General features: G+C 44.1%; 1 protein-coding gene across 1 annotated transcript in view; it reads right to left on the reverse strand.

Annotated features, from left to right (window-relative positions):
- Positions 1–507: 507 nt before the first annotated feature.
- The window catches only part of trrap (transformation/transcription domain-associated protein), a 79,129-nt gene continuing 66,485 nt past the window's right edge, over positions 508–13,151 (reverse strand). Inside the window, exons 67-72 of the mRNA XM_083994215.1 lie at positions 8,171–8,396; positions 7,531–7,748; positions 6,548–6,732; positions 5,364–5,567; positions 3,468–3,662; positions 508–1,660 (exon numbers count right to left, since the gene is read on the reverse strand). Coding sequence (XP_083850341.1) covers positions 1,376–1,660; positions 3,468–3,662; positions 5,364–5,567; positions 6,548–6,732; positions 7,531–7,748; positions 8,171–8,396 — 1,313 coding nt within the window. The 3' untranslated portion in view covers positions 508–1,375. The remainder of the gene's footprint in view (positions 1,661–3,467; positions 3,663–5,363; positions 5,568–6,547; positions 6,733–7,530; positions 7,749–8,170; positions 8,397–13,151) is intronic.

The raw sequence follows: 13,151 nt of genomic DNA on the forward strand, positions 1-13,151 counted from the left end.
CTGACACTGCTGCGCTGAACTGCCTCTCTATAAATGTCGACTAACTGTGAACCACAAGGAAGACGGCAATAGACTGTTTAACGTCAGAGATCGCTTCGTCTGGAGTCATTTCCCAGCATGAGTTATTACTGCAATAATATCCAAGAGTGCGTCCTTCAGGGTGATTATGGCTGCGACAGTGATGCAGTAGATAAGAAGCGCAGATGGGGATTGTGGGTTATTATTGCTGTTTTACAACTGGTAAAAAGACAACTTAGGAAGGGAACTAATTGAGAGTTTCTCTGTATATTACTTAAGAGCACAGTTGATTCATTCTTTGAATTCATGGGTTGAGAGTGTCTTTTTGTACTCTTAATATCAATATTATTTATGAAAAGATAAAAAAATAAAGATTGCAAGAGATATAAAAGGGAAAAGATCTTCTGTATTAAAAAAGAGCATTTTATTAAAACAAAATGCTTATTTACAAGGCAAGAGATAATACCTCTGTTGGAAAAGGCTTTGTACCTTTACAAAAAGGAGAGGAATATGCATACACAGCCAGCTTGGGAATGATATTTGCATTACAGCAGTTTTAGCTTATAACAGTGTCAATTCCGCCTTAAAGTTCAACTTTGTCACAACGGGCCTGATGGAAAGACGAAACAAATCCAAAGTAAAATGGCTTTCTGAATAGTCGGACATCTTAATAGAGTTCAAGCAGTGGGTATAAAAAATGAAAGAACATCATCTATTATTCACAGGACAACAAAATTCCTCATTCGGCAGGGATGGAGAAAGAAGCTACACAGTTTTCTGCTTAAATAAAAATCCAAAATTTGAAGGACAAAATAGTTTTAGGGAAAGAAATATTCTGGGCGCAGGTGAATGTGACACAGATGCAGCTGAAGCACATGACAGGATGTTCCCATCTCATAAGTTAAAAAAAAAATCCATTAGCTTGAGTGAGTGGCTCATTATGATACCTACACCAATATTTGTACAGCCCTCTCGTCAAGTTAAAGACAGGATGACTGGCATCGTAGATAAGACTCCTTGTCATTTTGTTATAAAAATAAATATAAGTCGAAGGAGGAATTGTGTTTTCATAAAAAGGTCATCTATCAGTCCAGGTATGGGTATTCAACTTACTGGCAGGCCCCGTTTACACTGCCACTGTGACAGTCAGGGTCATTGTTTCAACTTGATTCTTCTCAGCCAACGGATTCAGTGTACTGTGATTGAGTCCGACACGTTCGTGTGGCTTCCATCACAAATGAAAAACAACACACATTTAACAGCTGCTGTCCGTTTGTCACGCGTTTAAATAAAAAAACAAAACAAAAAAACGGACAAAAAGACCTCGTCTCGCCCCGCTCGCTCTCCTCAACCTTTCTCAGAGCCAGGGGTGCCAGGCGGGGTCCATGCGGCACAGATTGTCCAGGCTGTTTGCTGCGGCCACCAGGGTGTTGACTTTACTCTCCCCTCCCTCGAACTGAGCCAAGTTATGAAGGCGGGTCATGATGGCAGTGACGGCCTTCTGGACCAGTGAGACCAACTGCTGGGAGTCCATGTTCTCTGGCTGGCCAGCGGGGGACAAGGGCATTGACGTGTCCTCTTGGGTCTTCTTGTGCCACGCAATGATCTCGTCGCGAAGGACGGCCTTCAGGATGCCGTCCACCTGTCAGACGCAGAGGAAACGAAAGACGTGAATTTCTAGAACTAATGTTGCAAAGGTAAGTAGAACAAAATTTCATTTAACATTTTGTCTGTAGCTGGTTCCACAGTCACCGCTCGTGTTAAGACACTTCTCAGCTTGTGTGGTTTTTTGATTCAGGACAAAATGTGCCTGCAAGAGCTACTGTTTTCTTCATCTCATCAAACTCGTCACAAAAAAATGTGAAAATGTGATTATGTTGCTGTTGCTACAAAATCTTGATGATAAATGCATCTGGTGGGAAATAAAAGTCTGGAAAAATATTACTAACTTAATTTAAGGCCAGTCTTTTTACCCAATTCAATCTGTTTTGACAACAACACAAAAATAACATATTTTCCATATTGTGCATTTTAGTTAATTGTTGACCTTGGAAACAGAGTTTTGGACGTCCCAAAACTAATAAACTAAAGACTAAAAAACATCTTCCTCTACCAAACCTCATGGTCCCTTAGAGGTTATACTCAATAGATGGAGAGTGTGTTTGATTTAAACAGGCGGGATTACAGTTCCCACAAAACACAACTCAAGTTTCATACAACTGAGGACAACCACAAGATGTTGTTGAAAAGCACCAGAGAAAGTGTGGACCTTAGTGGCTATTGCTGTAAAAACATTTACCACTTTTTCACATATTGTTTTGTACTTCAGCAAATATTGCAAAACTCCAGAGGTACATAAACCTCTGCAGTACAACTATATAGGTGGCAACTAATGCATTAATCTGCTCATGAGGTCCCTAGCCAATTTGGTAAGCGCTGCATCTATCTGATTATGTGTCAAGGAATGCTGTTTATATACACTAGGTCTGCCAGTCTCCTGGGCACTCTCCTAAGCCGTGTGTTCAAAATGCCCGTCATGGGAATGTGAGCAATTAAACACGATAAAGCTCCAGTTTGTATGAAGCCATTTCCAATCTCAAACATACACATAAAACAAAGCTGTTAACTCCAATTAAGGATGTGTCAATCATTCTCGGGGAAATCTCTGTGTTGTTAAGAGCTCATTATGATGGCACAGAGCTGAAATACATAACCATCCAAACCATGACGGGCCTCAGCTCCAGCACTCATCACCTAACTACTGTAGGTACATGCTGTTCCTTACTCTTAGTTTAAGTGTTTATATGGTTTCAGGCAGCACTGGATTGTTTATATGGTTTAAGGCTCCACTATATTGAGTGAATGATTGTTGTGTGTTTGCCGTGTTCTCCTGGAAACGTCCATTTTCTCTGACCGCAAGAAACGCTGGCCTCCGGCACTGGTCCTCAACTTGCTCACATCATTGAGTGAGTGTTTATTTACATCTTAAGTGCTCCTGTTCCCTCCACACCGGCCAGACTTTAAGTACCAGCCGGAGCTATACATAGGCACCACACGCCTGTCATTACTGCCCTGCTGCAGATACATTATGCTACACCCTCACTCTGCTCCATTTTTCATTGCATTGTTTTGGTTGTGCCTCGGATAAAAGCACAGAGGAAGTTCACTCGGTTTAAGTCCAAAACAATACTGGGAAAAACTAGTTGTTAAGACGCCGCCTTAGCACAGAAACCCCAACTGCGTTTTATGTGGACATGCCTGATTAAAGCTCTGAGTATATAACAGCTGAAGTGCAAAAACAGTGGTTCAAACCCTCCATCTTCCACCAAGCCTCTTATTATATGGTTTATTCAATCTCTATGTTTATACGTGTAATAAGATGTTGTAATGGGATGTTGAAAACACTGGATGATCATAATAAAGTCACAAGCTCTTGCAGGGAAATTTACCTTGAAGTTGGGCTGTGCGAAGCAGCGCGCCACGGCGATCATGGAGGCGGTGAGCGGGCCCGACACGCCGATGGTGGTCAGGAACTCGGAGATGTTCGGTGTCAGGCGGAACGGAACGGGCCGATTGGCGTCCAGGTCGCCCGTGGCGTCGTTGATGTCAAAGCGGAAGTAGGAGACGTTGAGTTTTCCAGTGTCCTGGAACAGACAGTGGTTGTTAGAAGTCTGACAAATGAGGGTGTGAGGTGAACTGTACAGGTGAGGGTGACATTTTTTTAATAAAGCATTGTTCAGAGGTATCAGCTCAGAGAGCGAAACAGGAAAAAAATATCTATAAATATTCCTCTACATTTTTCTCTCCCTGTGTTCTTAGTCCACGTGGGCCCTAGAAGAAAATGACTCTTCTTCTCCGGGAAGGCTATGGGAGTTACAAAACAAGCTCACGCCGACGAAATGGCTGCCGTTATTGATCCGCGTGCTCTAGACACAGTAACACGTCAAACTATCAGCAGCAGAACATCTATAATCCTCAATTCACTCCCACTCCCCTCTCCTCCGTCGCTCCCCCGCTGACTTAAATTTATACAGCCGAGTTTTCATCTTTAAGCCTGCATTTATGTGCGTGAGGACCGCTACACAAGCAGCCATTCCCGGGCAGATAAGCTCCCTTATATGAAAAGGTGAGTGGCTCTGACAGCTTTATAGCAGAGCATTTCATTCCAGCTCGTGCTCCCTCTCCTCCTCTGCCTCTCCTCCCCTCCCCTCCTTCTCCTTAACCCCCCCTCTTGTCTCCCTCTCTCCTACTGTGATTTGCTCCCACGGGCCCCAGAGGAGGGCCTCGAGGCAGTGGGCTGAAACACCAGCCCCCATGAGGCTCCGATATGCCCACAGACAGCTGGATGTGGAGGAGGCGTTCAGAATGCTAAATCACCGGACTAGTGGCCGGCGACGGCTTCATTTTGGGGCTGGTGTGATGACGCAACAGTGATGTGTTGCCCCGTGGCTGTGAACTTGAGTGTGACAAATGACAGATACTCTGTGATTTTTAAGAACAAATGTCAAGTATCAGAGGAGATACAGAAACAATTCCACCGGGCAACTCGGCCGATTCCTCGAGAGATGAGACACCGCCTTATAAAGACGTAAGTTGAGAGAATAAAGGCTGAAACTGAATTAACACACAGCGGGTGCCCTGTGGACCGACGCCTCGCGGCATCACTCTGCTCTATGAGAGACAACTTAAAGGAATTTAAGGTGTCTGTTTAGATGGGGTTAAGCATGGTGCTACTGCTGCGATGTCCTGCCCTTGCACTCCCTCGCTGTGTTTGTGTTTGTGTGTGCGTACACGCTCCGCACCGTAATCCTCCTGTGTCTAATGGGATCTGCGGAGTGGAACAGGCAGAGAGGGGGCTTAATACCAGCGCTTAGCTGCCCGGAGGAACGCCTGTCAGCAAAGGCCGATTAGGATCAGAGGGGAGGGGTGGCCGAATGACACAATCATCTTTAATAATGACTTTAAGAAAGCTGTCTGCGGACCCTGAGCACCAGACGGATGCATGTGGACTGAGGCACACAGACACACACACAGACACACACACACACACACAATATGGACTCTTTAAATTGAAACGTCTTTGATAGCTGTAGAGCAGGGGAACCGAGTATAACGTTCTGTCAAAACATCCTCCGCATTGACAGTGACTGGCTGACTGATAGGCTCAGCGTGAATGTCACGGGGGAGAAAGGTAAATTCATACGGTCAGATATGAGGGGGGTAATGGAGATCTCTTAATGCATCTGTGAGAGTGTATATCTATTCAATTAGCTTCTGTCACATGGATCCCTCTTGCCCTTGACTGAGGGTTTTATCATGTTTCTGTTTGTGGACGTGTTTCCTACCTGTGCTATCTGCAGCATCTCCGGGTTGAGCCTGTTGAGGTGGAGCATGAACTCCGCCAGGCCGATGAGCGCCAGCTGGATGGTGAACATCTTTCTGAAGGTCCAGTAGTCGGTGGCGTTGGGGAAGGTGTGGAGGGCCCACTCCTTCAGCATGCTGCGAGGCACCATGTTGCCCTGCACCTCCTTCAGGATGTCACGCAGGACCTGGTAGTAGAGACGAAGGAGGTAGAGGTGAGGTATGTGGCTGTGGCTGAGCTCCTATTGATGAGCACATTCAGACTGGTTTTTACTAAATTATATAGTCCAATAGTTAAATATAATGCGGTGTCCACATTTCAGCACTTTGACATTTTCTTAAAGCCAGAATTTGACACAGCATTTTCTAGCTCTCTAAAAGATCAACAATAATAAAAATATGGGTGTTACATTTACATTTAATCAGATTCCATCATAGAGGAGGCCATACAACCAAGATGTTAAATTAAAATGAAGCAACCGGCCTAGTTGGCCTATTTTTTTCGGATTGATCCTTTAGGGAATAGCCAGTCTCTGGGAGCAGCCACCACAATTTTACAGTTTGTGACCTTGAAGTGTTAGAAAATGACACAGCTAGTAGTGCGTTCAGCCAGTCGGGTGAAGGATTTGTGTTGATGGTTTTTAACGAGGAGCACATTATACGGTTGATGTAGTAGCTTGGCTGACAACCACTGATTAATACAGTTATGAGAGCAAATTAGAGCTATTCAGTGAAAAACCACAACACCACATTTGTTGATTTTAATTTTCTCAAATGAAATGAAAAATCAACTGTTCCCCCATGGGTTGAGAACACAAAACAAAAGCAATTACAAAAAAACTAATTGGACAATCTGAAAAATGAATCGTCACAAATCTGAAAACAGCTGTTTGTCTTAACTTTTCAAGAACTTACATTTGGAAACACGTGGTTTAAACAAGAAATTGCTTAAACGCTCATTAAGCCTTCTGTGGCTACTGTGACATGGCTACACAGTGCTACTCTTAAATTACAATTCAACCACCTTGACTGCATATTAATTCAGGGCAAAGAAATGAGGTCACAACTTTACCAAGCATCGCTACTGTGCAAGTGGCATCTATGCTGTGTGAGTGTGTGTGTGTGTGTGTGTGTGTGTGTGTGTGTGTGTATGCAGATGTCTCCATACCTGGTGGCTGGCCTGGGTGCCTCTAGCCTGCACAGTGGCCAGACGATCATAATATCTGGAGATGGGGTTGTCATGTTCGATGCCCTTCTTGGCACAGCGCTGTTTATAGATTTCCACCAGTGACAGAGATGAGGGGTTGTCCTCGACCAGCCGCATCTGAGGCGACACTGCCACCACTCGGGGCACTGGAGAGATGGACGGAGAGGAAGAGGACAGGATACAGGTGAGAGAGAGATGGAGAGGGGAAAGGCGATGAATTGAGGAAAAGGGAGAAGAAGAGAGGAGAGAGAGTGGCAGAAAGAAGAAGGCAACAAGAGGGAAAACAACCAAGTCAGTGACACGAGCTGTAAATACCTGGTTGCACCTACTAGTGAAAAGTCCCCGTTTAACCACAGCATAAACCAGAGATCTAACCCTACAACTAAAACACTCCATGGCTGGTTAACAGCTGCACTGAAGATGTGCCATCCATCAATGCCAGGTGAGGTTAAAGACGGTAATAAGGCTGTGCATGGGCTGCCCAGTGAAAGCAGTCTCAACATTTACATACACTGGCAACCCAAATCGAATCAATAGCAGCCATTTCAGTTGGGAGGAAATGGGTTGGAAGGGACTGTTGAATTCCCCTTCCATATTTCCCCTTAAACAAACCAATCAAGTGCATAAATGGAGAGTGGGCAAACATCTGGGTGGAGGCAAACCACAAGAGGATGACAAGAGAGGAAATAGCGCTTGAAAGCGAATTGAAATGTGTGTGTTTGTGTGTGAGTGGGACAGACGCGGCGAGAGAAAAGAAGAAAAATGAAAGGAGCTGGGCAGTGCCAACTATTCCCAGTGGACAAAAAGGCTGGCGACGGTGCTTCAAAAATAAATACATGAAGATTCGATTTAAAACAAGAAAAATATGCCTAACATAACCCTTGCCAGGTTCCGTTCATTGTCCCTATGTTTTGAAACAACATCTCTCTTCTCCCTAGTCCTACCAGTGAAGAAGAGGTGTCTCTTGGTGGTCTCCTTCCTCTTCTCCAGACAGGGGTTGAGGAGGCGCAGGAGCTGCAGGACCCTCTCTTCTCGTCGTGATTCGGTCAGGCAGGCGTCATTCATCACCAGGTAGGGGTAGATTTTGCCATTGTGACCGCGGATATAGAGACGGCGTGCCGCAGTATTGTGTTTCTGAACAATTTCCACTCTGGGCATGAACCTGGAAAAAGGTGCAGAGAAACAGAAGTGAAGTAATAAATGGTGTTGGGGGGAATGACACAACAGTTCAGTTCTGTGATTCACTGTGATTCACTGCGCCTATAGAGCACTGTAGTGAGAACTTTGTGTTTCTGCGTCTAAAAATGATCAGGATTTATCAAATAAGGACTTAAAGTTTGGATTAAAATCACTAGATAATAAGCACGATGCTTATACTTTGTATGCATTGTTAATACTATTATATTCGTTTGCCTTTTAAAATCATTTACTGAGAAGTGAGAACGAGTACCTGGAGAAGAGAAAAGAGAATCTAAAATGTAATCTGTGCTTGATGGAGCAGAGCTGGTATTTGGCTCACGGCTGGTGTAAATTCACTCCCTGGTTTATTAGCCCCGGGTGTGTGCGTGTACAAAAGCCCTTTACCTTGCAATCTTGATGTAGTAGTGCGTGGGTTTGGGCATGAGGAATTCCCCGGGGATCTCCACCTCGGCCGTCTGCGCGGAGAAGTTGCTGAGGAAGCGGCATTTCTCCTCGATCAGGAAGAACTTGGGCAGCTGCTTGGTCTTGGCCTCCAGGATTTTGATCCACTTTTTCAGCTTGGAGATGAGATTGTGAAGCTTCATGGAGCCAGGCACGCTGAAGTCAAAGTCTGACGGGGGAGGAGAAGAAAAGACATGGTTACAACAAAGATCTCATTATAACACTGGACTTTTTTTAATCTCCAAAACTCTTCAAGTGTCTCCCACTCTTCTAACCTGTCTTTAAAATAAGGAATAAAAAAAGGAGGAAAAAATATATCACTTGTACATCAAATAGCTTTTAAATTACAAGGACCAGGTGAACTTAATGATTTAATATCAATGACTGAGAGAGCAGAATGTGAAATGAAAATTGGATGAAAAAAGGAACAGAAAACCACAGACAAAAGCATGTGCAGGCAGCTGGTGATTTGATAGTGGCCAGATGAAATCCTCAGGCTGGCTCAGGAGGTCTTTTCAGGGGGTCAATGTGATACACTTTTCCTTCTCTAATTCAACTATCCTCAAAAAAAAAGCCCTTCAGCAAGACACTAACCCTCCAACTGCTCCACTGGAGCCGCCAACAGTACAAGACCAACAGTAATGCAGCTCCCAGGTGTGTTTGTGTGTGACCTTTAACCTCCCCCACAGCTATGTGCTCCCATACTTGTGCTATAAATACCACTGTTTCTAAATAACCTTGCCAAATAAAATACTATAGATGGTTACAACACAGGCAAACTGCACACGCACATAGTACTGTCAAAAAAATCAAAAAGATTGAACTTGACAGCTTATTGGCCAGCTGACGTTTCTTTGGAGACAGTGCACTGGCTGTTTGAAACCACAAATGGTTAAGATTAATTAAAGTGTGATCTGGGTATTTACTTTCCTGTTATTTACCCAGTAACATGTACTAAGAACACCTTGTTATTCACAGCGATGGCCTGAGGGAGGGCAGCGGTTACACAAACTTACATCTGGGAAATGTCCATTATAAATATTGTGTTGCGCCGTTGGTCACTCCACTCCAGCCGTGTGTGTGCACCGCAGTGCCTTGCTTAAGAGAACTTCATGGATAAGTTATTCATGGCAGGACGGCAGCACAAGGAGAGCTGTTTGCTCTATCGACTTAAAGCTCCCTGGCGGAGGGAAGGGAGCTGATTAAATTAGAGCTATAAAAATGAGAGTCTTAAAGTATTAAATTCCTGTTTCAAGTCACAACTTATATTGCACATAACATATTGTGATGAGCTGTAGCAATAACAACAGAAGGAGGGGAAGTGAGCCAGGCAGGTTTTCCATTTTAGAGAAAAGCCCCCAGGACATCTCTGTAACATGAATGTGCGCACACACTCGCACACAAACATTCACCTCTCCTATTTCAGTACACCCCGTTGTGCTGCCTGTTATAATGAATCCATGAAACTGCAAGGCCTTGCCATTTCAAACCCGTTCAATCTCTCCCAGAGTGAGACCTCCTAATACTTTAAATAAGCCCTTTAAAACAGCCAATGTTCTTTTCGGAGTGGCCCTATTTCGCTATCCGTCTGCCTGCAATTCACCTGCCTCGATACCAGAGGTAAAATTGAAACAGTCCTGAGAAATTGCAACCCGACAACAATTCAGCACCATAAAAGTGTATAATGCCTACAAATAGAAAAAGCGAGGCATGCTGCACTCCTTCAGAGGCATGAAGCAATATAGTAATATCATTCCATCTTTATTAGATATAAAGCATTTACCTGTTTATCTGGAGACGACTGCACATAGGACAGGCGTTATATTATTAGAACTCCTAACAATGCCTGAATATTTTAAGTAGCGAAGACTAAAATGTTTTGTAAAAACACAAACACACAAGTCTTTTCTGGGACAATTAGTGAACTATATTCCACTTGTATTGTGCTCTAAATGTGTCAGAGATAACTTGGGAGTGATCAGCTGCAACACTTCCGCAGTGTTTGTTAAAATCAGATCAGTGGTGCACGCTGCATGACACATTACATGTGAACAAATGATGCACCCCCCACCCAACCTGAGGCCACTCAGTGAGGGGAAAAAAATAATTCCTTGTTTCAGTTAAATCCAATTAGTAAAACTGACACACGCTGAAGTGCCTCCCTCAGGTCGACCACTGCAAAGTGCTTTAGATTCTGCACATGATGCACAGATTGTAGCTACTTCAATTTCAGTATTTTACAATGTATCCACTGTCTCATTACGTTTAGGGTAATATTCTAAATTGTCATAATTAACCCTGTGATAGAAAATTTGTTTTCTTTGGACCGTGAGTCTTAAAGGCGTGACAATGTTAAAAGTACAGACAGGTGCTGTGAGGAACTGCAGAAGGACTCTGTAGTGAGTGCAATTTAGCTTGTAAGACCAGAGGAGAGTTATTTTCAGTCCCCGTGAACTCATCTTTGACCCCTGCTCTGTCACCTAGCAGGGGGAACGGGATGCTGAGAGAAAGAGTGTGGTGTGGAAAGTAACCAGGCTGCTCTCTGACCTGTGTGTAGAAACCAGGGCTAATATTCTGCCCTACCTGACTTGCCTGATGGACCACAGCAGAGAATCTGCTCTGCTGTACTAAATTATGGATTCAGACTCCGGGGGTGGGCCACCTCGGTATATAGAACCACCATTCCCCCATGTACTGCCCCGTTACCGAGTGGAGGATAGTATGTGTCCCACGAGCGCAGTGAGATGGAGTCGAGTCGACTTTATTATGTCTGATTGGTGGGTTGTGCTTCTGAGCATTTACAGGTCATGACAGCAGCGAGGGTGGGAGGAGAGGAGTTTCTGGCAATAAAAGTTCACATTCAGAGCTTCTGTCTGCTGACTGAATGACGGTACATAGGTCATAGGTACCGAGCCAAATTGCTAAACAGAATTATATTGATTTACATTTAACTATGTTAAATATAATTTTAGCATGACAAATGACTATTCAGGCCCACAGTTCAAAATCCAAGAAACTTGCACATTTTTTTTTTTTCTTCAGAAAAAGCTCTTCTGACAAAAGTCTCTGGAACAGATCCACTGCTAAAACAGTAACTCATGCAAATAGCATTCGCCGTAATTGGATTTGAATGCCTCCCTGCTGCCAAATGTTATATGTGCAAACATAAACCCATATTTTCCGGCCCACAAACCCTGTGAAAGCGAGTGAGCCACTAACGTGGTGCGGGGAATGGGAGCTTGGCTGCTCAGCAGCTCTGTAAACCCTGTTTGTTCCGCTCTAGAAGGCTTGTGTGGTTTCAGTCTCTGTCGGCCCTGCTCCCACGTCGCCGTGGGGACAGCTGGGTAGCGATGGTCGGCAGGCACCCTGCGAGGCAGAAGCCCCGGTGACGCCTGGCTGCGTGAGCACAGCTGGCACTGCAACATCTGGTAAGATTCATCAGCACAGCGCTCACCGTGAGTCTCAATCAGTCTTGTTTGTGTTGTTCATTCAGTCAGTCCATGTGCTGTTCCCATGCTTTTGCCTGCTAATGTCATCACACCTGTCTTCATGTTTCCTCTTAGGCTCTCATTACTAATGTTACTTATGTTGGGTGATGATTTTTTCTCTGGCTGCTTCTTGTTCACTTGTTCTCCAAGTCCACAGCTCTACTGGCCACTCTCAGGACCAGTGGATGGGGAAAGCACAGTAGACACTGTTTACTACTCTGTGAATATGTATGTGCAGTCGGTCCATAGGAGAGGAGCCAGCCAACAGGTTATGTGAACATTGAAAGCTGAAGGAGCTGCGGATGGTCCTCGTTTAAACCAGATCCAGTGGACTGTGTTCAACTCCCTTATGTAACGTAGGAAAACAGCCACGTGGCTTCCAAAAACAGGGGAATGATTGTTTTGAGAAAATGTCTCAGAGGGGGCCTTGGCTTTACAACAACGGCACCTGTCCTGTTGGATTCCACAGCTTGCGTATGAATCTGAACACACAGGCCAAGATACTGGAGGCTTCATCATTAACAAGCAGGCCTCACAAGAACATCCATGAATACCACAGACTTCTTTTTGCTTTCAAATGTGTTTACCCAAAACCCCAAACCTGGGGACAGACCAGAGAACTGCCTCTCACAGAGGACTGTCTTCCAACTCCTGATCTTTGATGCTGCATCAACATCAACAACACCTGAGAGATTACAAAGAATTGGAAAGTAGAAAATGTGCCATAAACGGGGAGTGTGGAGATTCAGCTGGATACAATTTGATATGATAATTCAATGTCGAGTAAAACAAAGACCAACAGATGTTCCTGATGATAGCCCGGCATTAAAAACCTCTGGATTCACCAAGGATGATACGACAGCACAGCATGAATGGTTACTTGTAGGTGATTTGTTCCCAGCCATGTCTATGGTACGATGACTGATCGTGATTGTATTAAGAATATAATATTTACCCTGGTCTTGTTTTGGACTAAAATATAGCAGGTGAATAAAGTGTTTAATCTCTGAGTCAGGTAGAAGTAAACTGATCCAGTATTTTGAAACTATATTCACTTCTGTTGTGGGCAAACAATCTATAAACAGTGCTTTTAATGCAGTGGTTTCCTGACAAAGAAGATAGAACAGCAGGCACAACCTGTAATGTAACAGCAGCTGACTGGGGGCTGGCAGTACTTAGTCTATAGCAATAGATACTTAAATTTACATGTCAGTATAAAGTGGCAAAAGTTGCCCAGTGCCAATATGGTGAAAATCATTTAACTTCCATTGCTATGGCCTTCAGGTGGACTTGGAGTCCATAAAACCTGCATTGGGAATCCATTTTACTCTGACACAAAAAACTGCCAAGAAATAAAGTAATTTCATTACAGTGCGTTTCAGTGGAGAGATATATAGTGTTACAGACTTGCTACTACTACTCAGACTAAAAACTGA

The sequence above is a fragment of the Trachurus trachurus genome (genome assembly GCF_905171665.1).
Source record: "Trachurus trachurus genome assembly, chromosome: 19".
NCBI classification, from domain to species: domain Eukaryota; kingdom Metazoa; phylum Chordata; class Actinopteri; order Carangiformes; family Carangidae; genus Trachurus; species Trachurus trachurus.